Here is a 19166-nt window from a genome sequence, read left to right as displayed (position 1 = left end):
ATTTATTTTATTTAGATATATTATTCATAATAAAGAAAAACTACTGAGTACTGATATTGACAGATTACAAATCAATATAATCATTTACACTCTTTAACTACTTCATCCATTCTGAAACACTCGCTACATAACGATTTTTGACGCTATTTATCGTTCAAACTTATTTTATATATTACGGCTAATGTGTTAGAAAAAATATAGCCGAGTGAAATCTTATTTGAATCATCTAATTGCATACTTTCATAATATTAAGTTTTTATAACTTTTAAATGTGTATAGTTCAAGATATAAATGATCAAAATATTACATTAAATTGTGTAAAAAGTCAAATATAGCAAAATATATTTTAGAAACCATTCTCAACAACTAAAAGTCTCATTAAAACGCTCTAATAGAACAATAGATGATCATCAAGAATTTCTCACCCATGGCCATGTAACCCCCTAGTTCAATACATACTTTAAACAATGTATTTCAAATTAGTAAATCCTCCGAATTATGGGTTATTTAGAAGATAAAATAAAGTCATAATATTGAATTATCAACAAGCAAACAAATAGAAGCTGGGAGAGAAAACAAGAACGAGTAAAGGCCACTTAAACAAACACTTTTTCTGTAAGAGTTTTTTATTTTTTTCAGCTCAAATTAGCTGAAATAAAGACATACTTAGCTTGTTCAAGTATACTTGAATTTTGACTGTCAAAAATTTCTCTCGAAATATTTAAACTAATATAATTATTTAATTCTCATATATATCCAAAAAAAATTTATGTTATAGTTTTTGAGATGGTTATTTACAAATTAATTTCAAAAAATTAATTAAACCTATACAAGTTAAAAAAATTATATTTTCACATTTGTATTTAAAGTATTATTTTTATTTCGTTTTTATTTATCTTACCAATACTTTTTATCTTCACATTTTATATCTACCTCTTTATATTAGTTTTAACTTTCAATGATCTGATTATAATAACCGATTTTCGTTTTATACTCCTTTAACCAAACTCGTACTACGAAAAAATGTTAAAATTGCCACGGGCAGTAGTTTGAATGGGCGAGAACCCAGCAATAATTGGGCAATGAAAATGCTGTGGAGGAACTGGCGATGAAGATATGACAATTGCCTTTCCATCCCAACGCTCAGAATTTTTTTAAAAAAAAAAAAATTAGAACAGACAATACTACGGAAATTGCCAAGTCGTCGCATTTATTTCTAAAAATAAATATGCTTTTTTAAGAGCTGATCCACAAATATTGTTGGAGGTGCGGGATGGGATAAATTTTTCCTTCAATATTAGTAATTCAATTTTATAATCATTTTAATATTATATATATATATATATATATATATATATATATATATATATATATATATATATAGGAATGATTCATTGAGAGGGTGTTGAAAATGAGAAGGGTGAGAAGGACTTTATACCTTTGATTTCACTAAAATAAAAAAATATATAGTCACGATTGAGCCAAAAACACATAATTGTAAAACTAATTATGTTATACAGAAAAGTAACCACGACATAAATTTTTAAAATGTTCTTACTTTATAATATAATATCCTTTTTCGTATATATTAGTAACAAAATAAAAAACCTTTTCATCATTCTTATATAAACTATCTAGTATTCCGTATAAGACAGAGTTTGGGGTGAGAAGGATAACGGATAATTTTGATAAATAAAATTATATGAGTACTTGGGAGATACTTCCTCTGTTCTAAAGTATTTAGAACGTTTGCTTTTTCAAGTGGTCCAATGCACTGATTCAATTCTTAATATCTATAATTATGTATGATAAAAAATTATAAAAAATTAATATTAATAATCTTTGCAATGAGACGAATCAAACAAGATCCTACTTGACTATGTTTTAATTTATAGATTACAAATTAATCACAAATCAAGGGAGATAAATAAATAGTGCAAATATACTCAATATTACAAGTAAATTGAAACGAAGGAAGTATTAAAGAACTAATCAATAACTAGTACTAGTAGAGAGCTGTATGATTGAAGTACTTTTCCTAAAACAAAAATGTTGAAAGAAGGGGAAGAGAGACATCTGACAATTGAATACAAAATATTTTTCAAATAAGTGGTATTTATTTTTCAATAAGATAAAACTTAATTGCTAAAAGTTGTGTTATACTTTTATTCTTTTATTTGACATTATAGGGTAGGATGGAAAGGAGAATTGTATGAGAGCTAAACTTAAAATTTTTAATTTTGATAAATAATATTTACTCTAAATAAAACAAGAAAAATAATATATACAGCCCTAAGGGTTGTATATAAAAAAGAATCTTATACTTAATTTATATAATTTAATATAATTTTTTGATTAGGAAAAAAAATTATTTAATTATATTTCATTATTTTAATATTTATTCTTTCTTGCGAAGTAAAGTCATTATATAAAATATTAATTGATTTACAATTTCTATATTAGATTCTCTTAAAAATTTAAAATTATTAATGATAAAGAAAATTTGTTAAATTTTATTTATAGCCTTAAGGACTTCATTACCCATAAAATAATATCCAATTATTTGATATCATATTTAATTTGATGAACAGAATGAATAATCAAAGCAGATAAGAATAATGAGAAGTGAGACCTAACAATTCAAAAGGCGAAAGCGAAAGATAATGATCTATTTCGTTGATTTGGTAAAAGATTAGACACTCTTATTTGTCCTGATTTGAAACTTTTCCATAATATTTGCCCAAAAAAAAATAATTCTCATTTTAGGTATTATGAGAGAGTATTTCTCACAATACCATTCACATAGGATGGTTTTTTTTTTTTTTATTTAACCGTCATATGAAATGACGGTTTTGTTTAGGAATCTGAACTAAACCGCTAGATGAAATGAAGGTTTAGATGAATTTCTTTTTTTTAAAAAAAAATAATAATTTGAAGCAAACCGCCACTTGAAGTGGCGGTTTTATACTTGTACCAAACGCCTGCTTCTGTTTTTTTTCTTCACTTCATTTCATTTGCCTCCTCAAGCTGCTGCCGGTATCCTTTAAAAAAAAAATTCTTCAATCCTCATTTACTTCATATTCACAATTCCTCTCATTCAAGTAAATTAATCAACTACATTCTGATCTTCTCCTTCTTTACTTGTTCATTTTCATCATCATTTAAGGTATTAATATAAATCCTAATTTATTTCAATTTGGAAATTGAATATTTTGTTCATTATTGTTGTCATTGGAAGTTATAAATACATTGATTGTTTGTTACATTCTCTTGATTTCATGATTTAAGCTTAATTCTACACATTTGTAGTTGAATTTTATGATTTGGTTTGTATGCATATAAAGTGTTTGATGAAATGCTTCAATGAAAGTTTATTACTTTGTAGGGTTAGTTTAATGGTTTTAGTATATATTCAAGGTATATTTAGCATTGTATTTGAAATGAACCTTGTAATAAGTGTTCTAATACCTTAATATCACAAATTATTCTTGTATTCAAATTTACACTTCCCTTACTCATAATCAACAATTAAGTGTATGTGAAATCACATGAAAAACATGTTTGTGTTTGAAGAATATGGATCATTTTCCCGTTATAGTGTATTGGGGTGGGGAAGTAAGTTATACTGGATCCGATATTGGGTATAATGGAGGATTAAATACAGTGATGTTTATCCATCGTCAGAATACTAATTTTGAGGTGTTTCATAGCAAAATCTGTGACGTAATTGGTTGTGATCGCAACTCTTTTATGTTAAAAATGGAGATGAAATATTCGGTGACTGGGAAAAATGTGATAGTCCCGATTAAGAATGATGAAAGCATAAGTGCTCTTGCTTATGCGGCATCACAAGCCCCTGGAACGGCAATGGAGGTTTATGTTGAATTGGTTGCAAATTTGGATAATGCGAGGGAAGTCATGACTAGCATGGAACTTCCAGAATATGGTCCTAGTGTACGCCATGATACATTCACAAACATGTTAAGTAACCCAAATTACATTAATGAGAACTTGGATGAGTTTACCTCTCTAACTCATTCACGTGGCATTAGTGATGGTGTAATGAACACCTTTTCCACGAGTCACTTGGGTAGGCGTAATGCGAACGAGGTTGACTTTTTAAATCAGGAGGATGAACATATTGATTCTGATTCAGAGGAGGATGATGAAAGAAGAGAAGCTCTAGATGCAGCGATTAGAGATGGTGCTCCATCTCAAGATTGGCTTAGAGTTGATGAGGTTGATCAAAGATTGATTGATGCATGGAGGACCAGAAACGCTGACAACTCCATGAATGAAAATGGAGACTTTAGGATAGGGCAAGAGTTTAGCTCCTTAGACCACCTTAAAAAGAATCTTAATGTAACACCCCGGCCCCTCGGACCGCTGGTGACTACTCTTGGAGACTGTAGACAAGCCCCCACAAACCAACACAAGTCTTTCCAGTGCACTTTGACCTCACTCGTGCGCGCCCGGGAAAACTTCGCAAGAGGTCACCCATCCTAAGATTGCTCTCCACCAAGCACGCTTAACTGTGGAGTTCTTAGCAAATGGGCTCCCTAGAAAAGAAGATGCACCTTGTTGATATGAGTAGTCTATCAATCTTTTTTCAAGCTAAATCTGGGGTATTACAGTTAAAGCATGGGTGATTTCTAACAATAGAAACCGTGTAATTTAGTCGGAGCCTTCAAAGTACGTTATCCAATGCGCTAATGCGGAGGATATAGGTTGTGAATGGAGGATGCGAGCTGTTATGACCGCAACGGGATCATTTAAGATTGTGCGATATAAGGGTCATAATCAAGATTGCTCAGTACATTACAGTGATGACCATCCCCTCCTTACTTCTGAAATTGTTGCTGATCTTATCGTGGATATGATCAGAGTTGATCCAGTGTTTAAGTTGAAGTCAATCGTTAATTTTGTAAAAAATAAATACGGATTTGTTATAACATATAAGAGAGCTTGGTTGGCCAAAAATTAGGCTATAACAAAAGTATTTGGGGATTGGGATAAGTCCTTTGAGGAGCTTCTAAGGTACCTGCAGGCGTTGATGCAATCTAATCCAGGAACAGTGGTGCAATGGGAAGTCCAACCGACAATGGATCCTACCAGAGTGATGTTTAAGCGAATTTTTTGGGCTTTCGGACCATCCATTAAGGGTTTTCCCCACTGTCGTCCCCTTATTTCTATAGATGGTACACATTTGTACGGAAAGTACAAAGGCTCACTTATGATTGCTATGGCGATAGATGCAAATTCTCAGTTGTTCCCACTTGCCTTTGCCGTTGTGGAGGGAGAAAGGAACGACACATGGAGTTGGTTCTTGGATTGTATAAGGCATTATGTCACTAAGAGGGACGACTTATGTGTTATATCTGATCGTCACAAGGGAATTTTGCATGCAATGAATAGAGTTGAAAAAGGTTGGGAAGAGCCATTTGCATTCCATCGGTTTTGTAAACGTCATCTAGTTTCGAACGTGCATAAGAAGTTCAAAAAATAGCATTCAAAAACTTATTTGGAAAAGCTTCTGAACAGACAAAGATTCGGAAATATAATTTCTACATGAATCGCCTTAAAGAGTTTAATGAGGACGCGTATAAGTACTTAGTGGATGGTTCTATTCCTGAGCGCCAATGGACTTTGATTCATGACGGTGGACATCGATATGGAGTGAGAACTACAAATATGTCTGAAGCGTTCAACGGCGTTATGAAGGGGGCCAGGTCACTCCCAATCACTTCATTGGTTAGAATAACATTCTTCCGGGTTAACGAATACTTTGCCACAAGGAGGGATTTAGGGAGAAACAGATTAGACAATGGACATGTGTATGCCAAGAAACCAATTGATACGATTGATAAGAATGCTGAAAAAGCACGCTTTCATGATGTTAGGATATATGACACAGTGCGTGGGATATTTGAGGTCACCATTGGTTGTGGCAACAGGATAGCAGGAAAAGGTGGAAAATCCTACATGTTTGACCTGACAGCAACATCATGCTCCTGTCAGAAACCAACCATCTTCAAGTTACCATGCTCACATGTTCTTGCAGTATGTCGAGCTCGTAACATATCGTACGATGTTTTTGTGGACCCTTCGTTTCGCACTACAAAATACGTATCGACATATAAGAAGACTTTTATGCCTGTTCCAGACATGTTCACCTGCGATCCTTGGAACGATCCTACAGTTGTTCCAGATCCCTCAACGAAGCGTGGAAAGGGTCGTCCACGATCAACTCGTATACGGAACAAAATGGAGTCACCCTTGACGCGTCCTCGTAACACGTGCAGCTTTTGTGGATTTAGTGGTCATAATAAGAGTTGGGGAAGTGTTGCCCTAGCGTATCCGTATCGTAACTTATGTCGAGCATCTCGTAAGGGTGCCAAGGACATTGGTGGCTGCTTGATGTTGTTACAGATATGGTCATGGGAGCATATTTATATAGGGAGGCCTATAATTCGGACGATTCGACCCGATGGGCAACATGATCAGGAAGATGATGCGGATGATTTTGAACCGGTGTTAGGTTCACAGCATCGTTGCGGGATGGATCCTTTACCAGTAAGGTAGCAACACTCAATTCACTATTCAAATTCATATTTTCAGTATTTTATTATACATGAAAATGTTATACAATGTTTATTTGTTTGCAGCTGGCTTCGCGTATATCTTTCGAGATCTTACTCCCCCCATACTCTCGTCTACTACAGAGACGCACTTGATCGACAACAGGACGAGCAAGTTATTAACATTTACTATTTGTATTAGTTATGAAAAAATTTTATATATTACTGAGCATATTGATTTCTATTACAGATGACATGGCAGCCTTACACAGCGGCTAAGATGGACGCTCTGCCGCACATATGTACATCGGGCCACGAGATTTGGAGATCACGTTGTCCACTTATTTGCTTTGACATCGTCGAGCTACATCTCCCGGATCGTGTCATGCGTCAATTCGGTTTGGAGCAGGTTATTCCGCAAGCCTATGACACCCAACCTCAACTACATGCGATCGATCGAAGGACTGGGGACAAGAACTAACTCGTACGACATAGATCGCATGTAGATGCGTGGAATGACTGAGCATCTAGATTGGTTCGAGGAGATAACTTCACAGGTCATAGCTCTGCTATGTACATGAGTTGGTACAGGCGTATCTCCATATTACACCTAACGAACACCACATTTGCGCAGCCAGGATCACATTACCATCCGACATCTACGTTACTGGTACGTCTTCTTTCAACACTCATAACATATAGTAATAGTTTTATGTGACTCTTTTAACAATATAATGATAACAAATAGACTGCGCGCATCCGATTGGTGCTCATACAATGCAATGACACGATTCAAGGGGCCGCTACATCGCCTGTTGATGTGGGGTATCGGCTATGTTCTCAAACCCTAGGCTCCATTAACGCGTCGTTGACCGATGCATTGAGTCAGGCGGGTTATGAGTACCTTATACCGACTCCACCCGTCATTGGCGAGGTAAATGAAACATTCCACACTCCTTCTCCACGGAGTTCAGCCCACCGAGGTAGCTCTTCCGGAGGATCCTGTTCTCGGTCCACAAGAGGTCGCCAGCGTTCATCTACTCGAGGTCGGTCTTCCAGATCGCCATCGACATCCAGTACTATGTCGCCATTCGTTCCTCCAGCTTCCATCACCAATCCTCCTCCACATCCATCGCCTCTGCAAAGGATCATCACATATCAGCGTGCTAGTCAACAACGAGCTCCTGCTCTTAATGTCATTGCGGAGGTTGACGAGTTCACACCATCATCATCCACCGGTGCGCAAAACAAAAGGGGCCGGGAGTTGTAGTTTAACAAGCTTTGTATATTCTTATATGATTTGAACTTCTTGTATGACTTTCCGTGATTGTAATATGTCTTCGCATTATTTTCATAATTAATTTTTTCAAATCAAGCTGGTTCGTAATTGATTATTATGGAATAGATGGTATTGAACTAGTTTAATGCAGGTTGCGTTCACTATTTAGGGAAAATGCAAGAAAAAAAAGTTGCAGGCCACAAGCAAACCGCCACATGAAGTGGCGGTTTACCAGGGACCAAACCGCCACTTGAGATGGCGGTTTGCCTTGACCAAACCGCTACTTCATGTGGCGGTTTACTGCTTAAGGCAAACCACCATCTCAAGTGGCGGTTTTATCTGAAAAATTAATAAAATAAAATAAAATTCCACGTGGACGGTATTGTGAGAAATACTTTCCCACATAATGCAAAGTGGGAATTATTTTTTTTAGCCATATTATGGGAAATCCTTCTCCTGATTTGGCTCTACCTAATGACTTCATAATTAAACACATTTCATTTTCCGATTGGTCTTAATAAATACTTGATGTAAAGATGATCAAATCAGGAAATTGATTAATCTATGTATCAATCAAAGTGGACATATGTAACCAAATCAATGCACTATTATTATTGTGGGAATTTACTAACGAAAACATTATTTAGATAATTTATTATTTTCTCAAGTGGTAAGGGAGTGGGAGTGCGGGACAAAATGGATAATGTTGTTATATTGTGTGATGATTTGTATTAAAATTTAGATCATAACTAAATAGGGCCTGTACTCTTATGATTCGCATTTGATGTGGTGAAATCTGTATAATTTATGAAGTTTTTAATTGTACTTTATATATTTTGAAATATGATTTTTTAAATAATGATGTAAGTATAAATTACATATATTAAGATAATTTAAAATGTGATAATCTTTAAAATAATAATGTTACGGTTTAAGAATAGAGAATTGGAGGTAAAGAATGATTTTTGATTATACCGTCAAGTTTCTTTATTTCAGTATTCATCGTTAACTTATTATACCTTAGAGATTACTCCCTCTTTAGCTTTGAAATTGCCACATTTTCTATTTCAGTCCAATAGTTTTATATTGCTATATTTTTGTTTGGATAGTGTTTTCACCACAGTCTTTAATTCTTATTCATACATCTTCTTTAATTTTTTTCTGACTTTTAACACGTTTCTTATTTGTCACCACCATTTTTATTGTCTCACCACATTTTTCTCAAAATTTTCAATTTTTTCTGTTATTCCTTTAAAACTCTCTCAACTACCTCATTTCTACACTTAAAACATTAATTTTATTGAAAATGAATGTTTTGAAGATACTAGAATTTGACTATGAAAATGTCATTTAGAGGTAAATTCTAATCTGATCTATCATTTTTCAATTAAAAAACTAGAAAAAGGGTCTAGTCACACAAAACGTGCGACTTGACCTAGGACAAGTCGCACAAATTATACGACTTAACGGAGGTTAAATTGCATGTTTTGTGCGACCTCACCTAGGTCCATTTGCACGTTTTGTGCTGCTTTCAATTTTGTTAATTACAAAATTTAGCAAAAATATTGAATATCATTAGTTACCTCATGATTTTCGTGATTGAATTCACCGTCCATATTATTACTCAAGCTTTAACAAATGTCTTTTTAAGAATTTAATCTAAGTTCGTGATGAACGACCCACAAACTCAAATTATTTGACTTAAACCTAAAGCAAATCTTATAAAATCTGACCTAAACTCAATTCGAATTTGTAGAAGTGAGATCGACTTAGATCCCAACAACATCAATATGAGATAAATTTAATTAGATTTGAATCTAAGCCTTTGTCATCTTATTATTGGCTTGAAATAGAACCAAATTTGAGATCATCTCTACCTTACTTAAACTTAAGAGTTAACTTTATACGTTTCAAAACTCGACTTGACCAACTTAAAGGACTTATCCTAAACAACGAACCTCTAATTAAATTTACACATTCTAGTAAGACTAGCTATCTAGAAAAATAATACAAACTCAAAACTTAATTATTATTGGATAGAACTTGTATCTCCTTGAATTTGGTACATTTTTAATCTGTTCCTTCTTTTATAAAAATAGCCAAACTTATTTAATTAATTTTTAGCCACATAATTTATATTATTTAAATTCATTTATGCATTTTGATTTTATGATCTTATTTCCATCAACTAAACCACCTTTTATATTGGTGTAAGATCCATTAGTAGCAAAATCTTTTATTTTTATAGTTAAAAGAAGTAAACTCTTGAGAGAGAAAAGGAGTCTTGTTTTGTTTGTAATTTTAACAAGAAAAAGCAGAATGGAAAATGTCAAAATCAGTAGTCTGTAGTGGTTACAGCACTACTTCAAGGTGTGGCATAGTCTAGGGATAATCAGAAAAGGTCATGGATTATGACTATGACCCCTTAACGACAAATAAAGGTTAATCGGTACTCCTACTCGTTAGTCGTTAATGGCCTTTAAATCATACTCTTACTACTTTGTTTTTATTTAATGTTTTAGACATTTTTATTTGTTATTTTGTTACAGATTTTTTATTTTTTATTATGTCATATTTTCTTTTTCTGGAAATAATTAATCTTAGTCATTCATATGTTAACATATTGTTTATAGTTTCAACTTTCAACATATTCTCCACTAAATATTTTTCAATAATTTTATTTTAATTATTTTGATTTTTGTAATCCTCATGTTTTACATACAATATATATATATATATATATATATATATATATATAATATAAAAACCATCCTTATATGAGAACCGTGAGAACCATTAAAATGTGTTACTTTTTATATAAAAAAGTGTTAATTTTTTCAGAAAAACGTGTTACTTTGGATTTGTATTTTTTTCTGGCAGTTACTGTTTTTTTGGTAAAAAGTACCAAATTTTTTTAAAACTAAAAGTAACACAGTTTTTATGCAAAAGTAGCACGTTTTCTGTAAAAAGATAACACATTCTTTGGTTCTCACGGTTCGCATAGAACCGTGGTTTGCACCTGAATGTGACCCTATATATATATATATATATATATATATATATATATATATATATATATATATATATATATATATATATATATATATATATATATATAATATTTATGATCTCTATTTTTTTCTATTAATTTTATTATTAAAAAAATATATTGACTATATGAAAGATTTAACTTGTCTTAATTCTCATATCCCTTTTATATTGTACCTAATGCAAAATGCGTTAAGTTTAATGGAAATGAAAACTACATTAGAAATTAAGACAAAAGCTAGTGGAAGAGAAAAATTAATGATTAAGATGAAAAAAAATATAAATTTATAAAAAAGTTAAAAAAATAAAACGGTAGGACTATTACAAAAAAATTTTTTTATAATAGTTGAATAAAACTAAAATAACAAATAATGTAAAATGAAAGGAAAAAGAGTAGTAGAAATCAATGGTAGTCCTATACAAGTGCTGTGTAGTATATTGCTAGGATTGTTGATGTCTTGTTCGACGACCGTCGTAGTCCGTGACCCAGAGTCACTGTAACCAAAATACAAGCAAGTGATTTTAATTGACTTTTAAGTCACATCAAAGATTAATGGAATTATTATTGACAATTAACAGGGCCACTATGAGTATGACAAAGCCAAGTTTGGCCCCTACGGCTATGCCCACGTTCATTTTCAAGCGAATCACTAAACTTCACGTTCATTTTATCGTCACTCTTATTTTAATAAAATAACGAAAATACCTTTAGGCTTAAAATCTATTTAACGCACTTCAATCTAACTCAATAACATTTTTATCACTCTAAAAACACTAAATCAAAACGTAAAAGCACTAAATCTCGAACACTTTTATCGCCACCCTATATATATTGAATTTCTAATGTCGCCCCTGCATAATATACGAAGTTAAAACAAGCTAAAAGTTGGATTCGAATTACAATGTCTAACCAAAGTGACTATAAATCCGATTCGGTACGTAGTTTAATCGATTCGAATGGTTTAAAAAAAAATTTAGTCGCACAAAAACGTGCGACTAGGCCTTGGTTGGGTCGCACAAAACGTGTGACTGGAGTACGGCCCAGTCGCACGTTTTGTGCGACTCTATTTTTTTTATTTTTTTATTTTTTATTTCCCTTTTTCCCTCTTATTTATTTAAATTAATTTAATATGTTATTTTTTAATTTATATTTTATATATCTTGTAGTATATTATTTTATTTGATAATTTATATTATTGTTAATTATACTATTTATGTTATTTTTAATTTTATATTTAAATTATTGTAGTAATTTATAATTTATGTGGTAGTAATTTATTCAATTTATAATTTTTGTTCAAGTCATATATTTTAATTATTTTATATTTTAGTATTATTTAAATTATTTTATTTTATATGTATTTTGTTTACCTAATTGTTTACCTAAATAATTATTTTATAATTAAAATACTATTTATTAATGATTGTAAATCTATGTTATATTTGCAGGACTATGAAAATTTAGGGGACAATGTAGATTACTCTGATAGATTTGTTACGGATATGGAATTTGATTCAGTAGATGAATTACATGCTTGGGCCGATGAGATTGCAATAGGAATTGGCTTTCAATTTACATGTGATTCATATAAACAAAAAGAAGGACGTTCTAGAGTTAGTTTTTATTTAAGATGTCACCGCTATGGTAATATTCGGGATGATTTGCATAACTTAGATAACGCTACCCGATCTGGTTCTAAAAGTAGAGCATGTAGGTGTAAATTTATGATCGTATGTAGTAGTCGTAAACCAGGGGGAAAACCTTGGACAGTGAGAGTGTGTCCTGGTGAAAAAGAACACATAACCACCCGTTCTTAGTGTACAGATATGGTCATCTTAAGGCAAATAAGTTGACTGTAGATATTCGGCAGCACATACGAGACCTTAGTGCAACCAGCATGCAACCTGCCTTTATCATGACCTCAATTAGACAAAATTTTTCTGGTATTTTTGCTAGTATGAATAAGATATATAATGTTAGACAATCAATAAGGAGAGAAGAGATGGAGGGTAGGACTCCGCTCCAACACTATCTTTATATGGCCATAGAGCATAACTACGTGGTTTGGAAGGACTTGGACATTGAAGGGCAATTGAGTAGATTGTTAATTGTAAATTCCACATCCATCCAGATGATACGTACGTGGCCCTATGTTGTGTTGATAGATACAACGTACAAAAGAAACAAACAAAAGTGGCCGCTTTGTGAAATATCGGAATGACGCCAACCAATCACAACTTCTTGGTTGCGTTTTGTTTGATGCGAGATGAGGCGGCTGTGTCATATTCGTGGGTGTTGGAGAGATTGAGAGATATATTCGGCAGTGCTCAGACCCCAAACATAATCGTAATTAATAGAGACGAGGGTTTATCTGCAGCTATATGTGATGTCTTCCCAGGTAAAAAGGTTATATTGATTAATTATTGTCGTTGTATTTGTTAAATATATGTCACTTATAATCAATCTTCTATTTAATGTAGATGTGCTACATTTATTATGCATATGACATATTGCCAATGACGTAGAGAACATGGTGGTCAAATTGTGTGATGGGAAAAGAAATCAACAAGGGCAGATATTCAGGCAAACTAGATGGAACCCCTTGGTTAACAGTTCTACCGACGCCGAATTCCAAAACATATGAGAATGGATTGTGGCTACGTGGCTGACTAAGAATAAAAGGGTCGTTCGATCTTTGGCTGGAACATAGATTCCACACAAAGAGAAATTTGTGCGTCCGTGGACGAATGACTGTTTACACATGGGTAACCAGACTACCAGCAGAGTTGAAAGTCAACACTCGTCTTTTAAGTACTATCTTGGTAGCGGTAATAACTCATTTGATACCTTGTTCAAAAGGGCGCACCGCGCACGCACAAATAACAAATCAGCAATCAAAGATCCGCAAGCGCAACAGGAATCCATACAGGAATCCATGAATTCTGTTGCAAGGTCTTTGCGAAATAATTTTATGAGGCAATTATATCGCCATGTATCTATTTTTGCATTAGAACAATTGTTGCTTGAGCATAACCGTATGTTAGAGTTGGGTGATTATGTATTTGATAAATGCGGTTGTGCACTTCAAAGCACGCATGGATTGCCCTGTGCTTGTTACTTTTATTTATCGATCAGGTCACAAGGTGCGATATATTTGGATGACATACATCTGTTTTGGAAAACATTAACGGACATAGAGGCAGAAGCTGATACCAACGAAGGAGTACGGCACGCAAATGCCGATGAAAAAGAATACTTTCAATCGTTGGTTGATGAAGTTTTAAAAGTCGATCCCGTAGTTGTACGCTGCATGTCTCAGGTACTTGAAAGTGAATTACATCCTGAAGGTACCGATATACCTGAGCCACATGCAGGTCCACCAAGAAAGGGAAGACCAACAACAAGCAAAAGTCTCAGGAAAAATAAAAGCGCCTTTGAATACAATAGATCATCCTCTAGGGGTCGTGGGTCTAGATCTAGTGGTAGATCTAGCGGTCGAGAAATGCAATCCTCAGTTGGAATTAACTTTAGTTTCAACTTATCTGGTACATGACTTTCCTTTCCGTTATTAACATTAGTTTATTACAGCTGAATTTTTCTAACCGTGCTATTAATAATTGCAGATGGTTTAGCAAGTCGTGATTTTTTAGTGTTTCCATGGCCCAATCACCTCCCGCATATTCTCCCTCCTTACTTGTTTGATTGGATTGGTGTTATAGGTGAGGGTAATTGTGGATTTAAAGCTATTACCGTCAAAAAGTTGGGAGGCGAGGAGGCATGGCCTTTTCTACGACGTGCAATGTGTATGAGAATGCAAACGAACAAAGATCAATACCTACGTGTGTACCTATCAGCCGAGACGCTAGAGAATATTATATTCAAGATTGGTTCACACAGCAATGGGCCTGCACCGTTTATTCACTAGTTGGATGCCCCGTTGGGATTGTACTCTACCACAACGTTTCTTAGCATTGCCATTGCGTATTATTGTTCTGCTGACTGTAACCCAAACTATAACTGTTTAGTCCTTCCGTTACGGAGAACAACGGGTGTGCATGGTGTTCATAAAGTTATACCTATTTGTTGGGTGAATAGAAATCATTATGTTCAACTATTAATGAACGATGATTCATTTCCACTGCCGCCAATCCAGTGATCATGGAGAGAAGCAGGTGATATTTCATGTAGACATTTGGAAACACACTTTCGAAGCAGAATTTCTCTGTGGAATAGATTATATGGGGTACAACGACCACAAGGTAATAACACCGCCAAAGATGCAATTAATTTAGATAGTCCATAGTACAATACTGTATATTGATTTAAGATTTGTATTTTTTCGGTAATTATTTCTTTTACCTTTGTATCTAGATAACATTCAACATGTGTAGATAAATACATATGGTTATAGATAGTATTCAACATGTATAGATAAATACCTACAGTTATAGATAGTATTCAACATGTATAGATAAATGTATAAATGAAAAAATATAATGACCATTAATCTAAATTAACGTTAACAATTCAAATATTTTATAAATACAGCACAACACCAACAAATAGTTCATAATTACAAAAACCAATGTCTCTGAAGGGTCGTGCCCTGTAAAAGCTTGTCATTCGGCAAATAAATCTCTAACTTCTTCCATGTAAAGATCATCAGTCTGTCATTCCCGAGGGGTCATATCCGCGATGGCAGACATCCTGATCCAACGGCGCAAGTTGACTCGGAAATTCATTAGCAAACTTTAAAAAACAAAAAATGTTTTAAGCAAGATAGTCAACACTGTTTAACTAATGAAAACAGACAAAAGGAAACATATAAAAACAAATACTAACGTATCCAACTCTGCTATCAGCTACAGCAAAACTAGCACTAGGCCCTTCGCCGGAGAGGAGCAATGGGTGGGAGCACACTCTAAACCAGTCAATGTAATCATGAACAACCTCTGATGGAACAGATGCCGAGAAAGTGTCTGGTCACTTACGCGTGCACAATAGGGAAACCTACTTCATGCCTTCGTGTAAATAGACGTACAAGAAAAGGTGACGGAATAGGTACCCTAAGCCGGTCTCACAGCTTGGGTAAGCCTCAAAGGAGGGGGAGGAATAGCCTGAACAAAACTCAGCTGCCTGACTATCCTCTCGGGTAAATACACCTCCACGATATCAAAACAGGTGATACCCCCGATGAACGTGGTGCGTGGGTGCTCATTTAGTAATGTCCTAGGAGAAGTATTGTATGGAATCCATTCCACCTGCTTACAAGCAAAATTAGCATAAACAATATACTTTTAAATTAAAATAAAATGCATAACAAAGTGTGATGTTATGTACAAAACCTGTCTCTTTGGTCACGAACTGGCTTGTGCGGGGACCACATCTCCGCCCTGGTCTTGTTAGGCACATCAGCTCGACAAGGATGGGGACGAAAGGCCAGGAAGTACTCGTATATCCAAGTCTGGAGCATTGTAAGATAACCAGCCCTAGACGCCATACTCAATTGGCGATACAAATACACCAGAGTCACTGCACCCCAAGCGATCTCATCTTGATCGGCGTTCACAGTTAGTATAAGGTGAGGTCGCATCCCAGTCTTGATCTTATCCACAAGCAGTGTGGAACCAACGATAGCCATGTAGTAAGCCGTACACTGTGTCTCTCAAGCCTGAGACCGGTGGCACATGTTCATAACTTCCCCAACGTTGATGCTCCCGCTTACCCCTTCCCCCGTAGCTCAGACATGGGCTCTCTAGACAGACCAGCCAGCGCGAGCTTCCAGTCACCATCAGCGGGTTTATCTGGCAGTGAACCATTAATACCAATGCCTAAAATTCGTTTCACGTCGTGCAACATAATAGTCATCTTCCTCCATGGCATGTGGAAGGTGTTGGTATCCGGCTGCCACCTCTCCACAAAGGAAGAAATTAAAGCGCTATCTATGTGCTGGTGCATAACGTACGACAGACGACCGAGGGGAGTGGCAGGTAAAACTCCATAAAGCTCATCAGACATATATAGCAATCTAATGATATCCTCTAGCGGCTTCTTCTTGGTACGACACTCCAAAATCGGAGCCGTATGCTCAGAGCCCTCAAAAATGACCTTAGCCATGTGCCCCCTATAGTTGGGTATCAATCGTGCGTCAGTAAGGCCCCCGGGCTGGGGCGATGTGATCAGCCAGTCCGTTCCACCGGACTGTGGGCGCCTCCTCCCCCTTAGAGTCGCATTGTCCACCTGGCTGTCTTCTGCATGATCAGAAGCGTCTGCATTATTAGGGCTTGCCTGTGCGAACTTACTGGCATGCCTGCGCACGACAGTTAAATCGACTGGGTGATCAACGGAGCCTTCGTAATCACTATCATTGGAACTGGAGCCCCTCGAATTACTCTGGAGGCTAGTCTGGTCATCAAATTGAGTACGCACTTGGTACAGCGTACTCGAACGTTGGGCCTGACTATGTCTGGCTGCCTGTTCTTGCCTAGCCCGCCTAGTGGAACCCGTAACCACCCCCCCCCCTCTCATAAGGGTCCCCTTTCAGTAAGGTAGGCCTAGATTTACTTCCGCTCAACAAGTTTCTGAAAAAACCCTTTCCTTTTCTTTTGTTTCCAGCCATTTACTACAATTTTTAATAATTTAATTAACTATTAATAATAAATTAAAATAATCAAATATTACGTTAAGTTAACTACATTAATACCAAATAAAAATTATTTCACATATTAATTCATGATTAATTTAATAAACATTTAATAATAACTAATAAACATTTAAAAATAATATTAAATTAATTATTAGTACAAATAATAACAAATATAAATTATAACAAATAATAAACATTTAACAATAACTAATAAGCATTTAACAATAACTAATAATATTTATTAAATTAATAAGTTAAATTAACAAACATTTAATTAATATATTATATTATTTAATAATTATTATCATTATAATTAATTTAAAAAAAATTATAATAAAAAAAATATTAAATTAATTATTATTACAAATATAAATTAATAACATAAATATTAATTATTACTAATTAATAACATAAATCAGAAATATTAAAATTAAAAAAAATAAATTGCAAGTCACACGTTTTGTGCGACTGAACCGCGGTGCAGTCGGATGTTTTTTGCGAATGAATTGGTTCTTTGATTTTTTTTTTTAAATTTACATAATAGATTCGATTAAAAGCTACCTCGTTTTGTTTTTCACGTTTTGTTTTTCTTAGTTTTAGCTCTACAAATTTTAAGTTTTGATTTTGTGTTTTTAGAGTGATAAAAGTGTTAATGAGTGTGATTATAGTGTTTTATAGAATTTTAAGTTCAGGGACGTTATCGTCAATTTATTACTATAGGGGTGGCGATAAAATAAAAAAAGATGGTGTGTTCATTCATTCCTTTGACTTTGTCTTCGCACAAATTACATTATTATTACTTGTGCTATTTTTTATACTAATACTATACTATATGCTGGAATAATGCACAAATTTCTTTTTTCATTAAGATTCATTTTTATAGAGTAACTATTATCAAAATTCCTGCTATGTGCGATTTTCTTAATATTAATATATTTTTAATAAATAAATGAATTTTAAACAACGATGCAAATATATATTACTCCATCATTTATCATCATCAATTATAAATTTTTCTATTAAAATGTAGTATTTAGGGTCGGCCCTGGGGAAGGACAAGGCATGCTTATGCCCAGGGCCCACTAAAAAATTAATAATTTGTTGTTAAGAAGATATGAACTCAAACTTATTGTGTGTAGATAGGATTTTTAACCATAAAGCTAGGCTATAACTCTTAACTTAATTACAATGTTTATTGATTTTAAACATGTATAATTGCAATAATTATAATATAGTGTACATAAGTGGACAAACACAAAATTTAAGTAGACTTTAAGTCAATAAACTTTAGCTAATTTTCCTAATAAATGCTTTTTAATTTTTTGTGAGTGTTCTTTTTCTACAATTTAAATTTCATGAGTTTATGATTCTTTTTATATTTTCAATATGTTTTCTTTTCTTATATTGTTTTGCTTATGTGTTTATTCGACTAATTTCATTTGTGCTAATTTTATTTTTATTGGTACGTACATCCAATATTATAAATCTATGTTTCCTTTCTTTGTTTTAGCTTTAAGTCTCTCATAAGCAGCTCTTATAGAGAATTTCCCTCCCCATCCAGTAGAGGCAAGAACTCTTATTAATTATTATTAATATTATTATTATTATTATAAA

General features: G+C 33.9%; 2 protein-coding genes across 2 annotated transcripts; one reads left to right on the top strand and one right to left on the bottom strand.

The window, feature by feature from the left end:
* Positions 1–5554: 5554 nt before the first annotated feature.
* Positions 5555–7458, top strand: LOC130806685 (uncharacterized). Its single transcript, XM_057671858.1, has 4 exons — positions 5555–6578; positions 6666–6753; positions 6829–7248; positions 7327–7458. The coding sequence occupies exons 1-3, from the start codon at positions 5569–5571 to the stop codon at positions 7057–7059; spliced, it is 1329 nt and encodes a 442-aa protein (XP_057527841.1). The 5' UTR covers positions 5555–5568; the 3' UTR covers positions 7060–7248; positions 7327–7458.
* Positions 7459–15568: 8110 nt separating this feature from the next.
* Positions 15569–16547, bottom strand: LOC130802786 (protein MAINTENANCE OF MERISTEMS-like). Its single transcript, XM_057666899.1, has 4 exons — positions 16272–16547; positions 15988–16167; positions 15749–15856; positions 15569–15655 (listed from the first exon to the last, which is right to left on the bottom strand). The coding sequence occupies exons 1-4, from the start codon at positions 16545–16547 to the stop codon at positions 15569–15571; spliced, it is 651 nt and encodes a 216-aa protein (XP_057522882.1).
* Between the last annotated feature and the right edge of the window lie 2619 nt (positions 16548–19166).

The sequence above is a fragment of the Amaranthus tricolor genome, chromosome 1, assembly GCF_026212465.1.
Source record: "Amaranthus tricolor cultivar Red isolate AtriRed21 chromosome 1, ASM2621246v1, whole genome shotgun sequence".
NCBI classification, from domain to species: Eukaryota; Viridiplantae; Streptophyta; class Magnoliopsida; order Caryophyllales; family Amaranthaceae; genus Amaranthus; species Amaranthus tricolor.
This window is presented reverse-complemented; position numbering and strand designations above follow the sequence as displayed.

Bases quoted from the DNA above. Each gene is read 5' to 3' on its own strand.
- LOC130806685 (XM_057671858.1), top strand. From the start codon at position 5,569: ATGAATCGCCTTAAAGAGTTTAATGAGGACGCGTATAAGTACTTAGTG. The intron at 6,579-6,665 runs GTAGCAACACTC...ATTTGTTTGCAG, and splicing joins ATGGATCCTTTACCAGTAAG to CTGGCTTCGCGTATATCTTT. The intron at 6,754-6,828 runs GTTATTAACATT...TTTCTATTACAG, and splicing joins ATCGACAACAGGACGAGCAA to ATGACATGGCAGCCTTACAC.
- LOC130802786 (XM_057666899.1), bottom strand. From the start codon at position 16,547: ATGGCTATCGTTGGTTCCACACTGCTTGTGGATAAGATCAAGACTGGG. The intron at 15,857-15,987 runs GTGAGACCGGCT...GTTCCATCAGAG, and splicing joins CTTTGAGGCTTACCCAAGCT to GTTGTTCATGATTACATTGA. The intron at 15,656-15,748 runs GTTAGTATTTGT...TGTTTTTTAAAG, and splicing joins CTGATAGCAGAGTTGGATAC to TTTGCTAATGAATTTCCGAG.